General features: G+C 34.0%; 1 protein-coding gene across 2 annotated transcripts in view; it reads left to right on the top strand.

Annotated features, from left to right (window-relative positions):
* The window catches only part of LOC129002514 (ATP-dependent Clp protease ATP-binding subunit clpX-like, mitochondrial), a 44,318-nt gene extending 17,516 nt beyond the window's left edge, over positions 1–26,802 (top strand). For both annotated transcript variants that reach the window (XM_054430376.1, XM_054430377.1), the window contains exons 5-13: positions 13,555–13,741; positions 14,483–14,677; positions 15,065–15,229; positions 16,809–16,909; positions 17,747–17,902; positions 20,414–20,584; positions 21,076–21,297; positions 22,179–22,347; positions 23,228–26,802. In XM_054430376.1, the coding sequence (XP_054286351.1) occupies positions 13,555–13,741; positions 14,483–14,677; positions 15,065–15,229; positions 16,809–16,909; positions 17,747–17,902; positions 20,414–20,584; positions 21,076–21,297; positions 22,179–22,340 (1,359 nt within the window). In that variant the 3' untranslated portion in view covers positions 22,341–22,347; positions 23,228–26,802. The remainder of the gene's footprint in view (positions 1–13,554; positions 13,742–14,482; positions 14,678–15,064; positions 15,230–16,808; positions 16,910–17,746; positions 17,903–20,413; positions 20,585–21,075; positions 21,298–22,178; positions 22,348–23,227) is intronic.
* Positions 26,803–26,959: the final 157 nt, after the last annotated feature.

Here is a 26,959-nt window from a genome sequence, read left to right as displayed (position 1 = left end):
AAAAAATCCATTTCTGGACTAAAAAATCGCCACGTGTGCGCCTAGACATAAATCAAAGGCGATTTATTTTTGGCCGATTTTTTCGACCGTGTGCGCCAGGCCGAGTGCATTTTTTCAGATATGCTGGCAAAACTATTACTGTATGGGAAGACATATAAACCTTCGCAAATACAATATCAGACAGTTTCGAGCCAAAATTAATGTTTCGAAATTAAATGTCACCCAGTCGTGTTAGTCCATATTTCATATGAGGCATAGCCCAACACTGGTTAAAAGTAGTTAAAATACTACCTCAACCTCACTACTGCACACTTTATTCGGGTTGAAATTTTCATTAACAAAGTTGCTCTTGTATTTTCTACGAGACACTTAGAAATAAGGACATTAATGCAATATACATACATACACACAAATACATAATTGAATTTGGGGATTTGCTACGATTTAACCAAAGCAAATTACAAACAAAATAATTATTTGAAAGTTTTGATAGTCATCAAGTTTTATGATAATCTAATTAAGTCCTGATCAATCAATAAAATTTGTATAAATCCGCTAGCAAATATATAAATAAGTAAATAAATACTCAGTCCACAAAACATTGATAAGTTAACAACGCAAAGCTTTAAAAATGCACGATGGTTTGCTAAAAAAAATCGTTCACTGATGTTTTATCATTTTCACAGCATTAACTAATATTTTGGATACCAGACAGAAAACGCAAATATCATACTGTAAGACATCAATTAAATTTAATAAGAAATAAGTTGCAGCACTAACGATAACTACACTTTAGTGATGTGTGTGTACGTAAAAATGATTCTTGCTTCTACCACCGGTTCTAAGGAAAAGTATCAGTACCAAAAACCAACGTGTACTGTTAAGAAAATAACTATAGTACTTACGACCAATTCAAACTGTCCTTGTAATCAAACTGGTGTTAATCCGTGTTAATGGTGTTAATAGGTGTTAATCCATTGGCAAATATATAAGCCTAAATACACAGGCCAAAAACCAACGAAACGTTAACAACCTAAAGCTTTCAAAATTCATCATGGTTTGCTCAAAAATCTTTCACTTGATGTGGTATCAGTACCGAAGTTATTAATCTCCCTTGGTTTTGGATTTTTCAAGTTTTCGAAAATCAAAGCTATTTTCCATTAATAGTATTATTTGTAAGCAGCTTTTGATGTTCACATATTAATGACAGTTTGAAGAAACCACCTTTATCCAAACAAAGGTTTCTTATTTAAAATGTTACGTAATCTGTAAACTATGATCGGTATTTCTAGAAAATATTCGGAGGAAATGTGACAAAAAACAAATCTAGGGTTTTGTACGTTTGTAGTTTTACTTCATACGTGGGAAGGCCATGTATTCTAGGGAAAAGTACCGATATCGTTGTCGAAATGTGGTTGTGAATAATTAGGCCTACGTAGGGCCTACCCAGGAGATGGGCTACGGGCCAAGATTTGCGGTATGGTCCAGCGATTACAGCACAAAAAAGTAAGTAGAAACCAAAAGGGACACATTGGAAAAGCAAGTTTAGCTACTTCTGTAAGTTAACCCTCTGTTACAATCACAGCGAAATCAGAAAGATCTTACAAGATCGCAGCATCATCCACGATCACCCACTGTCCTTGAAGAGCCGTCAATGAGTAGAAACCTTTTTTGGAAGCTATTGGTGACGAGTATTAAAAAAATATAAGTTTCCCAGCACTATACAACAATGATTCGTGGTCTTTTCCCCCGTTATAAAAAATCAAAAACAATCGTTGCACTTGTGATTAATTAAACCGGTTAAGTAAGGCACAACGTTTTTAATCACACTTGGATGTGCTTACAAAAGTTGATCGGGAATGGTTTAGGCGAGGTGCTAGGTGCAGTTGAGTATACATGAAAAGAGTCAGAGATTTTTACTTTTGATTTTGGTAATTAAATGGGGGCTTAGATGAGTGTAAAAACCAATGTCGTCACCTCCAGGGGTGGTCGACAAGTTAAGGGTGGGGGCGCAAAGTTGCGAAAAACAAACACATATGTAAATCACTTCCAAGCTTATTATGAATAACATGGGAAACTGTTATAGCCTCGTAATAGTGTTAGAATCTTTCAAATGTTGACACTACTTTCAAGGCTTACACTAATTCAGTTAACTGTTATACATTGAGTGAAATTATACATATTTTGAGCATTTAGCATTGTTGTGTTGTGGGATTACTGTTAAAGCTGGAATTCCTTGACATGGAGGATGTCAGTTAGTTGTCTCAGCCTTATTAACTATCGAATATTTTTCCAATGATTTGAAAACATGTATGGCAATAATTTCATGAACCTATGATGATATGTCTAGAATAATACGATAAAATTTAGGCTAAAGTGGCGGAAAAGGCAGACACAAACCCGTAAAATAGATATAAGATCGTTCTGTAAAAGATAATTGCAATAGTTTCTGTGATAAAAGGATTTTTCACTGATTTTGTAATGGAACGTTATATTGCAAAACATGACATGATACAGTAGGAAATCAGTTTTAAAATCATAAAATAACATTGCAATTACTTCTTTTAGACAATTCAGTAACTCCCAATAAATGTGTGTTGTTTAAATTACAATTTAAAAATTAACAGCTGTTTCATTAAAAAGTATTATCCACATGGCCAAAATGTCAACAAATCCGTGGAGGGTTCTTTAAAGGCTTCTGGGGCAGAGCCCTAAGGGAATTTACTTCGTTTTTCTTTTGATAAATCATCTACAGACCAAGACCTTTCTTTGGACACCTCTACTAAGTTTCTATGCCCAGCCGTTCTCTCAAATTAGTGGAGACAAAGTTTCCAATTAAATATTTAGATGCCTCGAGGCATTTTTTGAAAGTGCACGAAACTAACTACAGTTGGATAGCAATATAAGCTTTGGGAAGAGGGGAATCTGAAATTCCCAGAACACTTGTCACCTGAGATTTGTGCTAGTGTATGAATGTCAGACGGAATGGAGAAAGCTGAATTTTTATAACACCTTACAAATGAAAAAGGGTGGGTAACTGCCAAAGGCAACTGTGGAACAATGTGAATCTTTCACCCAATAAAAAACAACCCGGCGCAGGAAACCTGCAGACTAAGTGAATTTAAACTTGTCTGATTACATTTTTACAAAAATATTTCCATAAATAAGACATATGTATTCCCAATTTAAATATCATTAGATTTAACGAGTGCTTAGGTTTGCTGCTACGGGGAAGGTAAAACGTGTTTTTGGCCTTACGTTAATAGTATAAGATGAAATAAATACATTTGTAAATTTTTTAAATATATATCCAAAAACATGTAAACTACAACAGTTTTTATTTTCTCCCTAAAAATAACATGAGAATTTTAAATTACACTTTTTTCATTTTCCTCGTGACCTCTAGGTATACAAAAGCGGTTCAATATACTAAACTATTTATTTTTTAATCTCTACCAGATGGTTTAGAAATAAATTGCTAAAAGATTTGTTTTTAGGGTCAACATTGGGGAAAACTCATTTTTACCCCCAAAAAACGCCCCCTAACCCCCATTCCCATGGTCTGATTATGCTGCTTCGTTATCTCGTTTGAATAAACGTAGTTTTAAACGTTTGTACCAAATTTCGTTATAATTGGATAATTTTTACTCGAGTTATCGCGCTATATGAATTTGAAGGGATGTTGATTTGCCCTCTGGGGACCTCAAAACGAAAAAGCAAATCGGTCCCTGGTTTAGTTGTTACCATGAGACCTACGGTAATTGCTTATTCCCTATATGAGGAATTCGCTAAAAGGTTATATAAGTTAATAAAGGCATTTAGTGGAAAACTGCTGGACTCATACGACCTGAGTGACAGGCGATAAATCAGGGGCATGTTGGCGGGACTATATTATGTATTTTCATTGGGGTATAGGCAAGAGTAGCGAAAAATCATAGTCGGTTACGAACACTGTAGCCGACAAAAGACAAATACACCGTGTCCCAAAAAGAATGGATCAAATCTACAGCTTAATATATGTGTTATTGACGGTCGTAGGAAAGTCAAATATGGCTTATTTTAAAGCTGACATCTTTAAGTGTTTTTAGTATGATTCAACAAAAATCAGCTGTTCATTGTTGTGAGCACGCTTGAATTTTCAAAACATAAACAAACCACACAGTTGCATTATGAATGTGCAGTTAAAAGCACAGTGCCTCGAGTGCTTCATTGAGACTAAATCAGAGGTTAAAGTAAAAAGAAGATTTCGGACTGTATACAATGTAAATCCACCATCCAGAAACAGTATGCAGCGATGGTACAGGCAGTTTAAGGATTCTGGAAACATCGGCCAGACGGATTAAACCCATCGTTAAACCTTCCCATTTGGATTGGTCGCGGCGGTTCCATACGGTGGCCTCCTAAATCTCCAGACATTACGCCTCGTAATTTTTTGTATGGGGATTTGTGAATCAAGTGTATAACTTGCCGATCTCAAACTTAGGTGAACTTAAAGCAAAGATAAGGGAAGCCTTTGTAAAAATATCCAATGAAATTTGACACAATGTGTGGTCTGAGCTTGAACACCGCCTTGACTTTCTCCGAGCGAACAACGGAGAACATGTTGAGGTTAGGTGCTGAAATCGTGTTAGGAAAAAACTTATAATGTTAAGAAATAAAATGTATATAAAGTTAACTTTTTATCTTTAAGAATAAAGTGTTCATGTCAGTTTACTTTTGATCCATTCTTTTTAGGGCACCCGGTATATCGATGAGCTGATTCGACTCAATAAGCACAGAAATAAGGAAAATTAATTGAACAGAAGGTATCATTAAATGGCCTGACAAACCAAGATGAACGAGCTGCAGCAAAATATTATGTACGGCGTTTAAAGCAATCTAATCACAAAGAACATTATATGACTGTAACGTTTAGAAAAGCTTTATGCTAGTGCATTGATATGCGTATTAACATGTATAGATATTATACTAAAGACGGAGGCTATACTATAATCAAGGCTAGATGGCTCCGGTTGTGATAGGGCCAATGACGAGCTGATTGTACTAAATAAGTAACGGAATAAGACCTACAGAGGAGAAACCCTATTGCACAAAGATGTTGTTAGGACACAGAATTACACAAGTCTGTTGAGGGGACAGTCCCCTTGAATGTATTGGATTTATTTTGGAAATTCATTCTCCAAGTGTGTTAGAATGCCTATTTTGTAAAACACAAGACTCTTAAAAGGACAACTAAAAGTTTTACCTATATACAAGAGTGTTAAGAAAACTTCCCTCTTATTAATAAAAGAACGGCATTTGTTCTCTTATCAGCACTGTATTTGAATGCTGTCCACTTAACATCCTAGGGTAAATCTATGTACACAGTGTGATTGAAAAGTCCCAGGACGAGGTAATATATTTTGTTGACCTTTATAAATAAAGGAATGACACTTTGTAAATCAATTATAACTACAAATGTCTACCTTTTTTGAGCTATTATTTCATTTTTCCATCTTAAGGAGGGCGGCCCATGAGGAGTAAGTCAAAATCCTCAAATTGAAGCATGGATCAAGTTTGGTATAAAGTTATAGGTCTTATTTAATAAAGTACCATGCCCCAAGCCCGAACTCAAACGGACAACCAAGTCAAAAATGGCAGCCATTCAAAAACGTTCTTAACCTGCCTTTTTGAATCTTTGAACGGCTACCATTTTTATTGTAAGCTCAAATTTGCGGCATTGTATTTTACTAATAACCGTTCTGAATCAGCAGTTTTTTTTTTAATATTTTTAATCATTACTAGAGGTTGTCCAGTGGTCGAAACTCGACCAAAAATATGCAATGTACAGACATCTCTATTTTCACACCACACTGTGAATAAAACATGTGATTGGAGTTTCTTCCATTTGTTTTCATTTTCTGTTTATATTTCATTGTTATATCGTCACCAGCATGCCCACCCATAAGAAACATGTAAGTTTTTCAACATTTTAAATTCATTTTCTGTGCTTATTTTTAAGCCTATTTTAATTTATAAAGGCATTCTGCACATCTAAAGGAAAATATCTTTCCAACAGTATGCGTAGATTTTCCCTGCGATGCACTCGAGCTGAAAAAAGGGTTTAAAGAAAAATGCTTGCCTATTAATATAATATAGATTTGATTTTCTTCGTTTTGTTCTATCTACAGCCTAAACGGTACATTTTCGAGACTTTGAAAATGTCAAAATCGGATTCCTCACATACTAAAACATACATTTTGACATACATATCAATAGGGTTCGACATAATAACAAACTCTATATTGTCATAATAGTCGCGCTCAATATAATAATTTTTATTGACCTTATGGCTACATTATCGATCATAGTTGTAATAACCATTATGAATCAGCATTATTTGGTTTAGGGTTTGAGACTATTATATTTATATTTCATCACAAAAAGTTTTTTAAAATTAATAATTAAGTTTCTCCGAGTTTTCAAGTCTACAGCATAAACGGTACATTTTCGAAAGTTTGAAAATGTCAAAATTGGATTCCTCACATACTAAAACATACATTTTGACATACAGATCAATAGGGTTCGACATAATAACAAACTGTATATTGTCATAATAGTCGCGCTCAATATAATAATTTTTATTGACCTTATGGCTACATTATCGATCATAGTTGTAATAACCATTATGAATCAGCATTATTTGGTTTAGGGTTTGAGACTATTATATTTATATTTCAACACAAAAAGATTTTTAAAATTAATAATTAAGTTTCTCCGAGTTTTCAACTCTACAGCCTAAACGGTACATTTTCGAAAGTTTGAAAATGTCAAAATTGGATTCCTCACATACTAAAACATACATTTTGACATACAGATCAATAGGGTTCGACATAATAACAAACTGTATATTGTCATAATAGTCGCGCTCAATATAATAATTTTTATTGACCTTATGGCTACATTATCGATCATAGTTGTAATAACCATTATGAATCAGCATTATTTGGTTTAGGGTTTGAGACTATTATATTTATATTTCACCACAAAAAGATTTTTAAAATTAATAAATAAGTTTCTCCGAGTTTTCAAGTCTACAGTCTAAACGGTACATTTTCGAAAGTTTGAAAATGTCAAAATTGGATTCCTCACATACTAAAACATACATTTTGACATACAGATCAATAGGGTTCGACATAATAACAAACTGTATATTGTCATAATAGTCGCGCTCAATATAATAATTTTTATTGACCTTATGGCTACATTATCGATCATAGTTGTAATAACCATTATGAATCAGCATTATTTGGTTTAGGGTTTGAGACTATTATATTTATATTTCAACACAAAAAGATTTTTAAAATTAATAATTAAGTTTCTCCGAGTTTTCAACTCTACAGCCTAAACGGTACATTTTCGAAAGTTTGAAAATGTCAAAATTGGATTCCTCACCTACTAAAACATACATTTCGACATACGGATCAATATATTTTTACAATCCGTTCTTTAGTAAAAACCTGTATATTGTCATAATCGTCCCGTGAATTATAATACTTTGTGTTGACCTTATGGAAAGTAAATAAAGATATGTCTTTTACACGCTTTTTTATTCACGCTTAAACTGTTACTCACAAGACGATAAATGTACAAAAGATGGTAAGTGGTGATCAATTTCGATTGGACAATCCAATCATCATCAGACCCGATAGGCGAATGACAAGAATCTTGAATGGCGTCCCTATTTATACCCTATTGGCTACCGGAAACACCAGCCAATACATTTTTATAAGTACAACTGGAATCGAAATTTACTTGTTCATTAATCAACGTATTTCAATTTTTACATTTTTCCTTATAAATATACAATTCTTCCCAAGCATTCATCACATATCCCTTCTTACAATTCTTTAAAATACACAGATTATCCTCCATTTTTCCTATTGAGTGTCCATTTTGTAACAGGTGTTGTGCGACGTTTGATCTTTCTGGTTTGTTGTTCCTCCATGCAGATATGTGGTTTTTGAAGTGGTTGACGAAGTTCACAGTCTGTCCAATGTAGAAGCTATCACAATCGTTACAATTGATTTTATAGATGCCCGATGCGTCGAATCTGTTTCAATCTTCTATTTTTGGGTGCAGTATTTTACTCATGGTGTTCTGAGTCCTGTAGGCTATCGAAACTCCGTATTTCTTGAATCTGTTAGCAGTCCTTTGTGTTGTAGTCCCCGTGTAGCTAAATGTGACATATCTAGTGTTTTCCTCTTTTATCTCTTCTAAAGTTGTTCTGCTGTGTAGTGTATTCTGTCTAATGAGTTTTCTTTTCGTCTTTCTTGCGATGTCCTCTATTGTCTTGGTTCGAAATCCATTAACTTGAGCTATCTTCTTAATGGCTTATCTTCTTAGTTGACCTTATTTCTAAATTGTTGGTCATAGTTGTAATAAACATTATGAATCGGCATATTTAGGGGATTTAGTTGAGAATGTCATATTAAAAAAAAAAGTAAACAAATTTAAATATTTATTACCGATTTTACTGGCATGCTCGAATTGAATCCAGACCTCACTGTGCATTAGTTTTTAATTATTAAACAAAATAATGGTAGTAGTTAGAGTTTCGTTGAGATAGTAGTTTAAATAAAGCTTTCGCAGACATATAGTCAAAAACTATTGTAAAGTACAATACTAGTGAGTTTTTACAAACAAGAGAGATAATAGAGCTCGTGATTTATCAATGATTTTTATTTCTCATCGTTTGTGTTTGCTTTAAAGCAATAATAATTGAATAAAGCTCAAGGCTGTAGCAAGCATAACTATATGATACTATTAAATGGATATCACACAAATATAAAAATGTAGTCATCGATACTTTTGCCTATTTACTACATTGGTATTGTTTGAAAAATACCATTAAAGTACTATATTAGTACTGTAAAGGAGTGTCGTAGATAGACCTTGGTCAATAGGGCTACTGGAGGGCTCCCCGGGATTTTTTTTTAAATTAACAATTAATAGATCTTGACTATAATAACACATAGACACAGGCCGAAATAATAAAAATAAGGCCGAAAATAAGGTTTTGCCGGCTCGAGATAGTTTTTAAATCGATCGAGAGCTGCAAAACCATTTCGGTCTGTGGTACGAACGCTATTTTTCACCCCACTATACCCTATTACCACTATTCACCACTATAATAATGCACACTGATAGTCAACACAACTACAACTTTAAGGTTATGTGAAGAAATAATTTGAGGAATCAGCAAAAATAAAAATAAATAGTTGCTAGGCAACGGTGACAATAATACAATTCTATTGCAATGCTATGGATTTTGATTGTGTATTTAAAATGCATTCATGTTTTAAGTAAGGAAGCGGACAGCTGATTTTGCCCCAGGCTGTAAAACCCTGGTTGGTCCCCAAATTACGATGACAGCTTGCATGGCCAGCAAAACGTAACTTTCAGCCACCAATTAACGTAGGCCTATGTAATAAAGCCAAAAACATCATAGTGTGGTGAAAAATTATAAACAGTCCAAATATCGGAACATTCTTAAAGTTTTGTAGTCGCTGCTTCAACCTAATCCCCTAAAATATTGATCTAAAATGGATTTTTATGCTTTTTATTTGTTTGCGTATTTTATGTTTTGTGTGTTATTTTTGTAACTATTTCTGTTGAATATTAAAAAAAGAGCTAACTCCGTATTATCTTAGCGATTCTTAAATAATGTCATAGCAGAATAAAAAGTTGAATGAAACCGTAAAATCCTAGGCTAAATTATTATTACATTCAATGAAAGTTTATTTGTAGCAAAGTAACAAACACAAACGCACTACTAACACCAGACGACTGACACTACTTGAAGACCGGACCAAAAAGTGCGAGTGAGGGGAGTAGAAGGAGTGGTTTGTAAGTTGTTGAATGTTCGGTGACTCGAGTGCGTTTGGCGCGCAAATAGCTTACGGGTACCGGTTATTGGCAGTGCTGGGGATATATGTGAGTGAGGGTGAGGAGCAATACACAAATGGTTTCACAAAAGTGCCCTGGTCAACCCCTTTACCTATAACCCAACCAGATTTAGTCGCGCATAGGAACTTTGGCTACTGCCACTGGTATTGCATTTTTTGTGGGACCAGTTATCGATAAACAAAATAGTATACTAGTATACTTACAATAAACAAGCTTAATTATAATAGAAGTAAAAAAAGATCAAATATTTTCTTTCAAAACATGTGTATAATGGTGGTGGCACAGTATATAAGCCGGGTGGTTTGTACTGTACTGGCTCACTCCTTGCTTTGCTGTATACGATCTACGAACGGGTGGTTAGTCTATGTGTGCAAATGCAAGGTTAAAAGAGGCCGTCAACACTTAAAAAATAATAAAAAGTAACATACTTTTAATACACATTTCAGGAAGGATTTTTCACCTCCTATATGTTCAAGATGGTGTTGTACCTACGCCACTGTGGTAAAGTATGAAATTAAATTAAGAATTTTGTTTGTAAAATTTTGCTAAACAACAATTTATACGTGTATTATCGGTATTATACAACATCCGAAAGGTGACAGTGGATTGGGCCGTTCAGTAATTTTATTACAATAGGGGTAACCGTCATGAAGTGAAATGTTAATGTAGTACAGAGTTTAGTAAAAAATCTATGCGTGTTAACAGTAACAGTTTTGGTGAAAACGACTCTTTGACATATAAAAAACTAACAATAAACCGTATATCGATCCTTATTTACTCCACGAAAAAACTACGCGGATTAAGGATCACCCTACTAAAAGAAAGGTTCTACTTACAATTTTATCATTTGTAATCGTTAGTAATTATTGAAGAATATATTTACCTCAGAAAACATAATATGTTACACCGAGTAGTAACTATGTTACATATACTTTTTGTACATCGATTTAAAAGTCGTCCAAAAACCGAAAGTTAAATCACAGAATAAATATTTATTCACAGTAGGCCTATAAATAACTTGACGTTAATGTTTAGTGTTACGTAACCAGTCGAAATGTTAGCAGATCATCCACTAGTATATGTATACAAATTGTCACTTCTTGTGTAATTTAAAACAGATTCTAAGCAATGCGTTCACCTACGATGAAACTTATCAGCATAATTATTGCAATGATTCTACGCTTCATCGACTGTTTTTACTTATCCTACATTCATTTGAAATTAATCACTAAACGGAGTTAATAACGGCAATGTAAAACTAAGATTAGTTTTATTTGGTAAATTACGTGGCTTTTATCATTAGCACTTTGGAATTTTATATTTCATTTAACCAGTTGCATTATGAGAATTTTAAATTATAACAATTGAAACGATTGGTTAATAATAATAAGTTTTGGGAAATCGTATGTTATATCATTCACTATGGGATACAGAAGAACTATTGTATTAATAGTCAAAGGTCATATGCGAGATATAATAACGAGACAAAGTCCGTACATAATGGAAATTGTATAAATGAACATAAAACTTCACAAAACGTAAGTCTATAATTTAGGTAATACGAAAACTTAAAGAATAAAATAACAGTAAATAAAGAAGATGTGAGATGACAGTGGGGTTTAATTCAACAGTTGGCAACACGTATTTTAGGTAGTACTATCCTTTAATCCGTATCAACTGGAGTAGAATCGACGTAAGGCTCGAGTAAATACGGAGTGAGGGATACTGCTACCCGGCCTCGAACGCCGGAAGTGGCGCGGGGGGGGGACGGCCGGTAGTGATATCACTGAATCTAAATATCAAGTAGCATTATCCCTCCGTACATCGTTATATATATATATAAGTCTATATATATATATATATATATATACATATATAAAAATTTGAACGAATAGTGTTTTTGGCCTCTGGGGACATCAAAATGAAAAAGTAAATCGGTCCCGGGTCTAGGTCTTGCCGTGCCACCTACGGTAATAGCTACTTCCCTATAGGGAAATTCGCTAAAAGGAATAAATTGTATTGATGTTGATTATTTTTATTGAGATAGGTAATTTATGACTTTGCTATGGCATTTAGAAGTTTACGTAGACTTTTAAAGTTGTCATGACCTAAAACCATTAAATGTCAGTATTAATGGGCTGTAAATAAATTCAAGTTTACTCTCATTAAAAATATGTATATTAATAAATTATTAACAATAAAGGTATAAATAGTAAGGATGTTGTTGTTTTTATGCCAATCAGTTTGCTGTAATTTTTAAGTTATGCAAAAACAGAAAGCCTGTGGTAGAAGGGAAAAATATGCTGATGTCAGTTATATACTAGATTTTATTATTTCGGTTTTTCTTTTTAGATATAAAAGTATTTGATCAAGCACGTGGTTGGGCAGGAGAAGGGCAATAAGTGGTTGTTTGTTTTCTCCTACATTAGGACGCCACTAATCCGACCTCGGCTAGTCCGACTCCTTGCTCAATCCGGCCGTGTCATTGCCCATTAGTTGGTGCCATGGCCTAATGTTAACACGGTAATATTGTGACTATTTCAATGCTCGTTTGGAGATCATCACCGTCTCCCACAACCTTGTTTTTTACCCTATAACCGTTAAACAAGACAACATCATCATGACCTAAACATTTATCGTAATCGTCCTGGACCGTGGCAAAATACTGAACGTCTCCAACAGTCACGGGAATAACTGCATTGTCCCCGATTGTGGAGTATCCTAGACAAATCCCACGTCACAGAAAAAACCATCATTGTCTTTGGCGATTGTGGCAATATCCTGAACATCTCTCGTGGTCATGTAGACATCATCATTGTCTTATTAAACATCCTCTGAGCTCGCAGGGCTTCAACATTGTCTCTAGCAATCACAGAAACTTTATAGTTGTTAGGGGTCCTTCTGCCATCGCAGCAAACTCCTGAATATCTCCTGCAGTAAATGAAACATCGTAATCGCCTCGTGCGATCCCCGAAACTGTCGTTGTTATCTGCAATCGCGGCAAACTCCTGAATATATTCTGCTTCAAAGGAAACATAGTTGTTGTCTCTCGCGATATTGTCAAAATATTGAACGTCTCCCACAGTCACGGGAATAACTACATTGTCTTCCCCGATTGTGGAGTATCCTAGACAAATCCCACGTCACAAACTCCTGAATATATTCTGCTTCAAAGGAAACATAGTTGTTGTCTCTCGCGATCTTGTCAAAATATTGAACGTCTCCCACAGTCACGGGAATAACTACATTGTCTTCCCCGATTGTGGAGTATCCTAGACAAATCCCACGTCACAAACTCCTGAATATATTCTGCTTCAAAGGAAACATAGTTGTTGTCTCTCGCGATCTTGTCAAAATATTGAACGTCTCCCCCAGTAACAGAAACCATCATCGTCTACCATGATCGTGGCAAAATATTAAAAGTCTCCCGCAGTCAGAGGGAGATTAATAATGAATTGTAAATAGCAGTTAAGCAATTATTTTGGATATTCAATATGATTTTTGAATAATCCGATCTTTTCAATGCTTGACCATGGTCCAGGTCCCGTAGGTGACCGATTAGCAGGGTTGAACTGTAGTATTCATTGTTTTGGTTTTTCTTCTTAGATCTACGAGTATCTGAACAAGCACGTGGTGGGGCAGGAGAAGGCCAAAAAGGTGTTGTCGGTTGCTGTTTATAACCACTACAAGCGTATTTACAACAACATACCTTCACATGGCAGCGGCACTCGTCAGGACGTCACAGTTATGGAGCAGAACAACCAGGGACAGAGCTTTGTCTTTCCCAACAGGGGTGAGTAAACTTTACACTTAGGTGATGGACATATCTGTACTGCAGTATCAATCAAAGAAGGCTCAATGTGGAACAGAGTAGGGCATAGAAACTTGCTGATTTATAAACCTCCACCTTGTGACTAGAAGTAGGGGATTAACGGCGCAGGGAAAGTCCTGACATTTGTTTCTCTCTTATTCCATTGCCATCATTGGACAAAGTAGAAGTGTGCATTTACTCAAATTCATACTTTCTCAAAGGTCGCTCATTTCAAAAGGAGCTACTTGCTTGTGATTTTAGTTTCTCCCAAACTAGGTGTGAAAAGCTGCTTTATGAGGCGCTTGTTGTCTTTCTTGATGTGTGAACAAGCTGTAAGTGTAAAGAGTAGGGATAAACAAAACACAGTGTAACAGTCAATCCAGAGTGCTACTAGTAGATGATTACTATTCCTCCCAACCTTGCAAGACATTATTAGTGATGTGTGGTTCCAAAATATGGAACCAAAGAACGTGCAGTGCAATGGAGCACTTCCCCGATCATTAAATCTCCTTTGAAACACTCACTTGATCTAGCTAAATGAACAAATTCCTTTTTATAGAATGACGTATACACATCATTCCTCCAATCCAATTTTATTAAAGGACAATATTCGACAAGCCATTGCCGATGAATTCTTAATTGTTAAAAGTTTAAAGAACAAAATAAAAATAATTATCGTAAATTACGATTAATTAACTTATATTGTTATTTGTTTGCTTCTAGTTGACTTCCTAAACCTAAGCAACATGGGGCTGAACCCTGCCGCCCTGGGTGTAGGGTTCCAACCGGACAGTGGAGCAGAGCGTAAAGGGACGCCCTCGTCCGCTAACGCCCTGGGTAGCGACATCCTTGACTCCAACAGTCATGAGTTGCGACTTGAGAAGAGCAACATACTGCTACTCGGCCCAACAGGATCTGGTAATAAACAAGCAATAGCTGAAAACTTTTAATGGGTATCCTAGTTGACCAAAGCCTAACTTTTTTTCTATGTAAAATTGACATTAAAATCGTATTGAAACATTCTCTGCTTTATCTCCATTTACATGATGATATTTTTCCTGTAGCTTTATGGTAGAGAAAACCATAAACCAATTGATAATATAGAAAGAAAGACAAAACATAGCAACCTAGTTACAGTACTACCCCTTAATTGACTGAAGCTAAAATTGTCTACCATTTTATTTGGATCAGGGGATTGCTTGGATGTAGAAATTATCTGAATCTTAAAACTCAATATTAACTGGTATCCATTCAAACCACTCTATGTACAGAAACAATCATTGTCCAATCTGGTGATTTTTACAGGTAAGACACTGTTGGCTCAGACGATCGCTCAGTGTCTGGATGTTCCGTTCGCCATCTGCGACTGTACAACCTTGACCCAAGCCGGCTACGTGGGCGAGGATATTGAGAGTGTCATCGGCAAGTTGCTGCAAGACGCAAACTACAGTGTTGAGAAGGCACAGGCAGGTGTGTGGTGTTTTAGCAAACTTGCTTTGACAAAAGGCTAACAGTTTATTAGCCTTACAAATAATTGATCTTATGTTGATTCTTAATATGAACATCTTAACACTGTATTTGATCTGTGTTTATTGGTTGGAAACATACAGTACTCAATGTTACTAGGACAGGTAGGCCTACTCATCACTTTCTGGTACCTATTAGTTTTCAACTAACAAAACTCTTTTGAGTGCCAAGGATCATTCCAGTGGATTTGTAAACTACACATGTGCAACAAACATGCCTGGACTGCCCCTTCCCTGAACACTGATACAATCTTCAATCAAGTAATCGGCCCTCAATACTTGCCTTGTTAAATTGAATAATAACTTCTTAATTTAGTTTTGTCTTTCAAAGATAAAGATTATTTTTGGCCCAATAAGGCAGAACAACATCTTTGGAACTCCCCACCCCACACTATTACTTATTAGTAGGGATGGTCAAGTCTCGAAATTTCGGGAAATTTTAAATTTCTTTTTGAGATTTCTTTTTGACCAAGATTTTTATCGAGACGAGAATAAAAAAAAAAAAAAAAAAATTAAAAACGCCTGCAGAAAGTCAATGCAATACCCGCAATACAGGAGTGTGTTGTAGTTGTGTTTCCTTTGCGGAGGCGTTCTTATTTAATTAATTCTTTAAATGTAAATATTACTTTAATTATTTTAATAATATTACTTTAATAACATTTGAGAAGTTTTGTTAAGTGTAAGCCGTGTGAGGAATGTTTTATTACTATAAAAAGTCAAAACAAGTACCTAACTATTTTATAAAAATTAATATTGCTTTTATTTTATGATTAATTTTATTTTAGGATAAGTTGAACTCTATCCTAACTGATATCACTATGTTTCCTAATCGTAGGCATTTTTAATAAGTTAGGCGTGATTAATAAAAAAATGTTATGCTGATGGTTTTTAATAAAAGATTGTAAATATTCTTGCCTATTATCATTATTTTTGTATTTAAACAGTCATCTAACAATGTTACAAAATCAGGTAAAAATTTTGAACGTGCATTTCCCGTTGTGTATGAGAAGGGAAATCCCGTCTTGATCTCGTCTCAAAATTTTATGAGAAATAAAAAGTCTCGTCTCGTCTCGAACTAAAAATCCAATCTCGTCCATCCCTACTTATTAGATACCTGGAATCAGAATCCCATTCCAGACTCATAGCTGGAACAAGATACACGAGATGGAAGGTCAGTGTGTGTGTTCAAGCTGGGTGTAGGATAAAATTAATGTGTGAAAAAGTTTAGGTTAGAGAGTATTAACTGTTAAATTAATATTACTGTGCACTTAATTATTATTATTAATTTAATAACTAATATTGGTTTTGTTTATATTTTTCCATCTACTTTTTAGCAGATATTAAGTAGTTTTGAAATGAACTGTATGAAAGGACCATGTGGTCCTTAAATTTGCCTTGATAAAAATGTATTTTTCATTTTTAAAACAACTTAAGTAGGTACTCTCGGTACTCATGGTTATGTTAGTCACAGTCATATCGTCTTTGGTAGTATAAATCGCTTAACACTTGCTGTGTATCTCCAGGGATTGTGTTCCTGGATGAAGTGGACAAGATAGGAGCAGTTCCTGGCATCCACCAACTGAGGGACGTCGGTGGGGAAGGAGTGCAGCAAGGCATGCTAAAGGTCAGTTGAGAAGTGATTATACCGGTTCACAAAGATTAGGAACAATATTTTGTCGATCTTCCAGTAGGCATATTCAGGATTTCCTATCTAGGTATGTTCCAACAAGTGTCAGCTATTTCGTCGTAATCGCTATTGACGATGATGAGGCCGCCAGGATTGCGGGAGATGTCAACGATTTTGGCAAATGATGATAATGATGTGTCTGCGAACGCAGGAAATATTCATATATTTGCATTGATTGTGGGAGATGATTGATTCACGAGTTTAACGCACTACAGTATAATCCCTGTTAACCGAATTCGGGTAACCGAAACCCGGGTTAACTGAAATGGTTCTATAAAATAATTTAAGGCTGTAAAATGCTTTAATAACTTCAGTTGTCTGGTCTAAAGAATTTTCTATCCCATTGTAAAATTTTTTGTAGCTGAAATAAAATACTGAATTATATAGACTTTTGTGCACAATAAGCTGTTCCAGCTGCGCTGCAATCCTATGGTTACTTGTAAGCCTGGCCCTCTATTATATAGACCTTATATAATTATATAGCACTTAAATTCTTTTTCCTACACACTGTGGTGATACATCGGCTACTTTTAGCATATGATGTGTTAACCGAAAAGTTGGTTTTCCGAAATGGCTCTCCCCCCTTTATTTCGGTTAACCGGGGTTCTACTGAACACCGAAAGTTACCAATGACTGAAAAATTAGCTTTATAAACTTGAATAAATTACTACAAAGCTATTTGTTTTGAGTTTCTACCATCAATACTAGTACTGAGCAAAATGTATGGTTCTCCTGTACTTGTGTGCAAAAAATGAGTGTAAATATTTGTTGTAGATGCTGGAAGGCACTATAGTAAATGTCCCGGAGAAGAATTCACCTCGTAAGCTTCGTGGTGAGACAGTGCAAGTAGATACAACCAATATTCTGTTTGTGGCGTCAGGGGCTTACAACGGCCTGGACAGACTTATCAGTCGGCGGAAAAACGAAAAGGTAATCTTTTCATTACTATAACAATTTGAACAGTATTGAAAAATAACATTTATTGCATTTTAATCGTTGCACTAGTGAATGACTGCATATTGTATATCATTCTTTGTACTAAGCCCCCTTCTTTTCACCAAATAACCCGATAAAGGTCTTTAAGTTGATGCAGGACTAGGGGTCTCAATTCCGGGATCCCGGCCGATTTTTGATATATAGAATTCCCGGGATTGGTGACTTTTAATCCCGGGATTAACGGGATTGCAAAACCTATGTTAATATTGATTTTTTTGTGAATTTGAGGACTTTTTACTTGAGGAAAACCAATAAAAATAGTCCAATAACACTTGAAAAACATATAGGCTACTCTTTATTTTTAGGACGATTATACGAAATGGTATAAGTAGGCCTAATGATCTTTTTGATTGGAAAATTTAATTATCATTAAACTCAATAGGCGAACGAATGTAGGCCTAAATATATGTTTCAGTTTGTAGACAATTTGGATTTTTCTTTCTTTAAAATTTATTACATTAGTTAGAACTTAATTACAGTAGGCCCACAAGTTATTTTGAGCAGATGGTTTATTGTTTTACAGTATCTTATACTTTTTTTTGCTGTCAGTCAAAATAACATTTTAATAATAACATCTATTAGCAAGGCTACGTGCGAGTGCGGTTGCTCGTGATTTTTTTAAATGTACTTATTATATTCTAGAGTGACATATCAACATTTATACTCTGTAAATAAGAAATACGGGCGATGAAAGTTTGGCGTGGTAATATTTATTTACTTAGAAAACGGAAACATTGCGCAGTGTAACACTGGTAAGGCCAGTTTAAAACATCACTCAACGAGGAGACTTCTCGCTCATTTAAAATCGCTAAAAAGTTAAAAATCATAATATCATATAATCCCGGGATCAATCCCGGGATTATATGATATTATGATTTTCAATCCCGGGATCGGCTGAGACGAATCCCGAAATCCCGGGATTGGATTGAAGGCCTGGGATTGAGAACCCTATGCAGGACACCCTGTATGTAATAAAAATTACCATTTCAGGATGGTTAAAATATAGATCATAATGTAGGACCCCTTTTTATCTAGTAAATTACCGTAACCTTTGACCCGCAGTTAAACTCTGGTTTTAGTGTATCCACCCACGTGATTTTTGATTAAATGTTGTGTTTCCAAGATAGCAAAATAATATAAAGTAGTTTGTATATAAAAAATCAAACAAAATAAAATAAAACGCTGATCTTCCTCTACACCTTCAAACGAAATGGAAAGATCGTCATCTTCATCTACTTGTAATAAATTCCGTATAGTATCAGATGTTAGGTCTCTATTTGAGGCCATTTAAAATCATAAATATCAATTTATTACCACATTAAAAGACTTTAAAAGGACTGTTGCACAACACAAGCTGATACATAGTACTAATGAAAAACGAGATGATACTGTAATATTATTATAAGCTCATAAAAACTACAGCTGGTTGTTGTCTCCAGATAGTTCCGATGATTGTCGAGGGAGCGCAGCACCTCCCAAGCGCAGAGAATTGAAAACAAAATTACAATGCTAAATATTATGAGGAAAATAATAGTACTAAAATGGAAAACAACACACACATGTTTCAATATTAACATGTGTTTGCATTTAGCTGTCTCTGACGCAATTTTTAGGGACTGAATTTGTAAAAAGGTGTTTTCTTGTAGTTAAAGGTTTTTTTAAACTTCCTATAGCCTCAAATAATTTTTTTATTTTATAAATTGTTTTATTTTACAGTTGTATTTAGCCTAGTTGCAGAAACTCTTTCACTAAATAAAAATAAATAAATCAAAAAGGTTCCGTCAAAAACATGAGCAGAAAGAAACAGCTAAATTCTAAATTTTGTTTTGGCTTAAAAGCTAAAGGCTGTTGTGTACGTACTACTAGTCGTTCACAAAACATCCAGCGAAGTTAACTACGTGAAATTGTCAAGCACACCAACACTTCACCAAGTTTCATTAATGAATTGAAAAAGCGCTTATATTTATTAAACTCAATTGCCTCAATTGCTAAAAAACCTTATACTAATAATAATTCAATAATTTATCAAATAATGAATTTTCTTGATAAAATAATAAAATAATGGTAATTTACACATTTTGTAACTACACATTTTATGAGGTTTGACCGACACTTGTGATATAAATAAAGGATACAGATATTTTTTAAAAGGCTTTGTCATAATCGTTTTGTGAGACTGAATCACTTTGGTTGATTCAATCATCAATTATCAATTATTTAAGATGGGGACACCACTAGGTGCGTATTTTAACCCAAATATGAGTGAAGGATGAGTGTAGGATGAGTAGTGTGATCTTGTAGTCTTGTTAGTGACTAAGGCCGACTTGTTCTTTAGACAACCTTTGGCACATGAGGAGCATTTAATATGATACTTTACTACTTTTAGCATCAATGAATAAACTCCTTACTTTTATTATTTATTTTCAAACGTCGGTTGTGTTGCAGTACCTTGGGTTTGGCGTGCCAGCCAAGGAAAGTCCGGGGCGGAGAGCTGCTAGCCAGGCGGACGTGGCCAATCAGAGTGGAATTACATCCGCAGAGGAAGACAATTTAGAGAAAGATGCAATGCTGGCTCATGTGGAGGCACGGGATCTCATAGAGTTTGGCATGATTCCTGTAAGTGTGTGTAATGCAATATGTATTAGTTTTTTTGTGAATAACCACATAAGCTCCGTATGTGTTTCAGCTGCTATTGTGCTAAATAAAAAATGTAACCAACTCAGACAGGTATTTTCTAAAATGCTATAACCTCATAATCATAGAAAAGAATAGAAGTAAGTTTAAGTCAGACTAAACAATTCTCTTGATTGACACCTTGTTAGGCAGACAGATGGGACCATTCAAATATTCTTGGCCTTTATTAGAGACAGTATTAATTAATAAGTGATTATCCTATGACGGTTAGGTTTTTTAATGAAGGAAATATCTAATTTCTGGTTTTATTGCTGTATTATCTTCACCTGTGGTTAAAAGTTAAAATCAACTTTGACTTTTCCAATAACATGGTCACTTCTCATGATTGTGTCAACAGTATTCAGAAATATAGACATGATATGGATTAAATATAACAGGCTAACGGACTATAACAGTTTAATTTGCTTGTTTAGGAGTTTGTGGGTCGGTTCCCAGTAATCGTACCGTTCCATTCACTCAACAAGGATATGCTGGTACGCATCCTTACAGAACCTAAGAACGCTCTGGTCCACCAGTACCAGATATTGTTCAGTATGGACAAAGTCGAGCTCAGCTTCTCCTCTGAAGCACTCAAAGCTATTGCTTGTCAGGCGATGGAAAGGAAAACCGGAGCTCGTGGTCTTCGAGCTATCATGGTTTGTCAAATTTAAATTGATTATTTTCTATTTTAGGTATACAGGCTAAAGCTAGTGAAACTTGTTATGAATTACTTTATTTCACTTTAGACGCTAAATCTGCTGTTTACTCACTCAAATCAACACAACTACCTTGTACATACTATTAAAACAAGAATGCTATTAGTATCTATGTATTAATTAACCATTTAAAGTTTTAACATTAATGTTAACGGAATCAGGATCTTATATTTTGAGGAGCCATAGAGTTTAGGTAAAGACAGATAACTCTATAGCTATATTGCAAATAATTTTTGGTCCAAATGGTAACATTCAATAAACACTCACCTCAGTTTGTGACTTACAGCATACCAAAACCATAGATAAATCATACTCCCTAAGTAGATTTGTCATCCTTATGGAACAGCTGAAGCCAATTTCATAGTTAGTACGTCCAACTGTAGAGGTTATGTTTTGTTTACAATTTGTTTCTTGTTATTTCAGTTATTTAAAACCTTATTTAACCAAATAAAACGATTTAATCATAAACAATAACTGGTTTCCTAGTTATATAACCAAATAGTAAAGCACAAATCGTGAAAATAACACTTAAATAATAGAAACAAAATTTTGTCTACCCCAGCGATCAGTGTGGACGTACATGAACTAGACACAAAAAACAAGCTTCAAAATTTACAATGGGATAAGGAGTCTACTTGTGTTGCTTAGTCTATGCCAAAACCAAACAAGGCTTACATCAGTTGATATTTTCATAAAATTTTAAAAATGAGTATTTTTTTAAGTTGAACTAAAATCATTGACTATACATAGAACCTTTCCGCATAGTTTCCGAAGTATCCAGCGATTGCACCAACAATGATTGTTTTTTTGCCTGTAAATAGGAGAATCTCCTGTTGGACCCGATGTTTGAGATCCCCGGATCTGATATCCTGAGTGTCCACATATCCGAAGATGTAGTGATGGGGCGTAGCAGTCCGGTGTTTATCCGGGGCCGCGCAGTCGACGAGGAACAGCCAATGGAGATGAGGGTGGAAGCAAAATGACCTCAAGGTAGTTACTTATTATTTGAAGAATATCTTAATATCTCTGACTATCCACTCTTCTTCTCAGTCTCAACTTGACTTACTTGTTCTACATACATTACATTATAATCTATTTACTTGACAAGCAATTTCTAGTTTTCAGGTTTAAAATTATTTTATTTACATTTACCTTCATTGATGTTTTATGTTAACAAGACCAGTGTTTGGACTAGTAATATTATATATCAAAGCTGATTCCCAATTCTCAAAATCACAAAACTTTGGGAAAGTTTTGGTTTCAAGTTTAAAGATTCAAAACTCAAAACTGAAGAAACTGCAGAGATATAAAAAATATTGACTACTATGTAGGTTGGAATTGATCTTATAGGTATTCATGTTATTATCTCAGTGTTAGGAGATTTCAGTATTTGTTGTTTTTGTTTATGAATAAAAAAATATGTTTCTAGTTTTTAATTGTTATAGTCACATATTCATGTTTTTGTGTCAGGGCCAGGAGTTAAATTTCTATCAATTTTGATAGCATAATAAATATTTTGTTAATCTCTGTATTTTTTCGTAACCTTAACCTGGTAAGTAAACAAGTTTTGCGTTTGAGATTCGGGATTTGATTTTTAAAGGTTCAGTTTTGGTTTAGACTTTAGAGATTTGAAATTCCTGGGTTTGAGTTTGATGATCACTGTTTAGTTGTTAAGTTAGTTGATCATCACTAGTTTGGACCATTCCCTAAAAAAAACGTAAAAATTCTAACTGTGTAGATAGATATAAAATTAAAAAAACAAAATCCGCAGATACATTTTTGTGTAATGGTGATGAATCAGCTTGTGATGTGTGGATAAGATACATCAGTTGAGTGACCCGATGCAGTGATGCTGTCATGTTTGTTGCAGGTAGCTGGCTCACTAGATCTCTGATCACCCGACCCCCGGTGTATATAATGTAAATCATAGGAACCAATTTATTTTTTTAGACATCAATGTGTAAATTGATCGAGTGGTGAAATTGTGATCATTGTTGGCTGTAAATTGCTGTGTTATTTTCAACCCTTGTAAATACTGATAACTTTTATTATTCTATGATACAAATCCGTTTTAATGTATTTTTAACAGTTTGACTGTCCCACCTCAATATTTTACGTGTTGATAATTATTTTATTCAGATAAAGCGCTTTATTTTGCCATATCTCTAAATAGAAATATGCAAATCATATACTTTCTTTTGATTTTAATATATATTTTCTGTTATGTTTTTGAAAATCAACATATTGTTTGTTGTCCTTCATTAAATATTCTTGAATGAATAAAGCACCATTTTATTTTAGGTTTACTCTTAGCCAGCTTCAACTTGTCCCAACAATAGCCAACTTTGTAATCTTAACACTCTGAAGTACTAAGGCATTATATGATTGTTATTAGTGTTTGTATGGCTAAACATGGTCAATTCAGGGGAGGCAATGAAGTTAGTTTATTCTTAGCAAAAGTTTTTTTGACTTCACTCAGAGTTTAAAAATCCACCAAGAAAAAAGTTTTTTGTAGTAATCCCGATATTTTACTTACAATAACTATTTCTTTTTTTACTCTCAATCAAATGGATTTACAGTGTCATTGAAAATTCCTGGAACGGTGAAATATATTTTTTACCATTAATGAGATTTGGTATATCAATAATGACCATAAATGTGTACTCTATTAAGCTATTATATTTTTTTAACCCTTAAGGGGGGCAGCCCACGAGGACTAAGACAAAATTCTTAAATAGCAGCATAGGTCGAGTTTAAAGGTCTTAGTTAGTAGAACACATTGCCACAAACCCGAACTCAATGGACAATTGAGTTGAAAATGACGGCAGTTTAAATATTTCTAGAATCTGCCATTTTCAATCTTTGAATGGCTGCCATTTTTATTTTTACTCAGTTGTTCTTTTGGGAAAAGATTTTTGGCATTGTATTCTACTAATAAACACCTTTAATTTGATGTGCATATTGACCTATGCATAAGTCTATGATTTTCTTCCGAATTCTAGCTGGCGCTCCCTGAGGCAGTAGCATAATAATAACATTGCAAACTCAATGAATCTTTGAACAGCTGTAATTTTTGGTTGTCCCTTCGAGTTTTTGTTTGCGGTAATGTGTTTTACCAACGAAGACCTTTAATTTGATACCAAACTCAACATATAATGCTATTTAAGAATTTTGTCTGACTTTTCGTGGGCTCCTCCTCCCTTATGAGATGAAAAAATGATAATAGCTTAAAAGAGTAGACATTTATAGCTATTATTGATATACCAAGTCTCATTACTTTATGTAAAAAAAAAGGTAAAACATATACTGTGTATTACACCGTTCCGGGACTTATCAATAACACTGTAGATACATTTCAGTCTTAGTAAAAGTTATTCAAGTGAATGGATACAAACAAAATAGATTAAGCATGGTGTTTTTTACTGAAGGATTTAAATTGATTGATAAACCCTAATATATATTGTAGCGAGATATATCCAGTTCCTTGCAACAATAGCTATTAAGGTTATATAAACCACATAAAATTAGGGATGGTCAAGTCTCGAAATTTCGGGAAATTTTAAATCTCGTTACACGAGACGAGATTTCTTTTTGGCCGAGATTTTTATCAAGACGAGAATAAAAAAAAAAAAAAAATTAAAAACGCCTGCAGAAAGTCAATGCAATACCCGCAATACAGAAGCGTGTTGTAGTTGCGTTTCCTTTGCGAAGGCGTTCTTATTTAATTAATTCTTTAAATGTAAATATTACTTTAATTATTTTAATAATATTACTTTAATAACATTTGAGAAGTTTTGTTAAGTGTAAGCAGTGTGAGGAATGTTTTATTACTATAAAAAGTCAAAACAAGTAACTATTTTATAAAAATTAATATTGCTTTTATTTTATGATTTATTTTATTTTAGGATAAGTTGAACTCTATCCTAACTGATATCACTATGTTTCCTAATCGTAGGCATTTTTAATAAGTTAGGCGTGATTAATAAAAAAATGTTATGCTGATGTTTTTTAATAAAAGATTGTAAATATTCTTGCCTATTATCATTATTTTTGTATTTAAACAGTCATCTAACAATGTTACAAAATCAGGTAAAAATTTTGAACGTGCATTTCCCGTTGTGTATGAGAAGGGAAATCCCGTCTCGATCTCGTCTCGAAATTTTATGAGAAATAAAAAATCTCGTCTCGTCTCGTCTCGAACTAAAAATCTAATCTCGTCCATCCCTACATAAAATTGATAAAAAAATTGTATGACTTCGTATCAATCATTGAGACGTAATAATCCAAATAGCCTATATTTTTTCACTAACTATTAAAAGTCAACTTTTTTTCAAATTTATTATTTCAAAATGTTAATTAGCCTATTATAAATAAGTAGATTTTATGATTTTATTACAAGATTATTCATAATCTAGTAAATTAAAAATAGTTTTATGAAAACTTAAAATAGTCCTATGTTTAGTTAGTTAACCTTTTATTTGGTGAGACCAAATTTAAGACTATTGCTAAATTTAATTACTAAAAGAAAGTGCTAGGAACAAAAAACGAGAAACTAGAAATACAATCCTAAATTTATTTAAACAAAACAATTCATTATACAATATATTCATCTATATACTTAATACAACAATTAGGGGTTACCCTGTGATATCCCTTTTCCAGCCGTCCTACTTAACCGATTTTTACGATTGAGGCGTAATTTTAAAGCTTATGATCTAGCGCACCTGCATATGGTAATTAAAAAGGTCCTTCAGGACTTCGCCCCCTCACGTTAAAACTTATTTCTATAGTCCATTACTTTTCAAAGATCCAGTTATGCTGACCAACTTTCTATATTATAATTTAATTGTAATTTAACAGCTGATCCTTCAGTTAAAAGTTTAAACACGGCCAGTCTTTGAGGTTTTGTTAGTGCAATGAAACTATTATTCATTATATAGTTGCCTTATTACTATATTATATATACATATGTTTAATCATATAATATATTGACAATGTTTCAAGCTTTTCAACCCAACAAATAGAGATTTAAGATGGATTTCTGGTTGAACACTAAACCACAACCATAGATAAAACATATACTCACAAACTATAAACATGAACTGAATACTTGTAAGTAACCATCATTGATGAGAAGTCAAGATAAAGTGCTGGGATTTTCACTTTTCAATTTTACGCTACAGGGTACATTTTTTTGCCCATAGCTATGCATGCTAAAACAAAACTAACTATATTATTTAGAGTACAATAACAAAATAGTTTTTAGGAAGCATAGCAGCATAGCTTTTTAAATTTCAACAATACTTTAGTTAAAGTTACCCCGAAATGTTTTTCTTGCCATGGATAAATTTATTTTAATGGTGTTCTATCAATATGTATAATTGATAAGGATTTATTGTTAATGTTTGCATATTTTCCTGTTTGATGAGTAAATTTTTACAAGTGTTTTATTCTATTATTAATCCTTGAGACTTGGGTGGGAGAATGCGGTTGTCTGATGTGGTTTTGGTAATTTTCATTGGAAAAATGGAATTTATTGTCAATAAACTTGGGTCCATGCAGATGTAATAGACTTAGCCAACCAACCATTTAATATCTAGAG

Source organism: Macrosteles quadrilineatus, unplaced genomic scaffold, assembly GCF_028750875.1.
Source record: "Macrosteles quadrilineatus isolate MER2022 unplaced genomic scaffold, UCM_ALF_1.0 Scaffold_9__3_contigs__length_116548681, whole genome shotgun sequence".
NCBI classification, from domain to species: domain Eukaryota; kingdom Metazoa; phylum Arthropoda; class Insecta; order Hemiptera; family Cicadellidae; genus Macrosteles; species Macrosteles quadrilineatus.
This window is presented reverse-complemented; position numbering and strand designations above follow the sequence as displayed.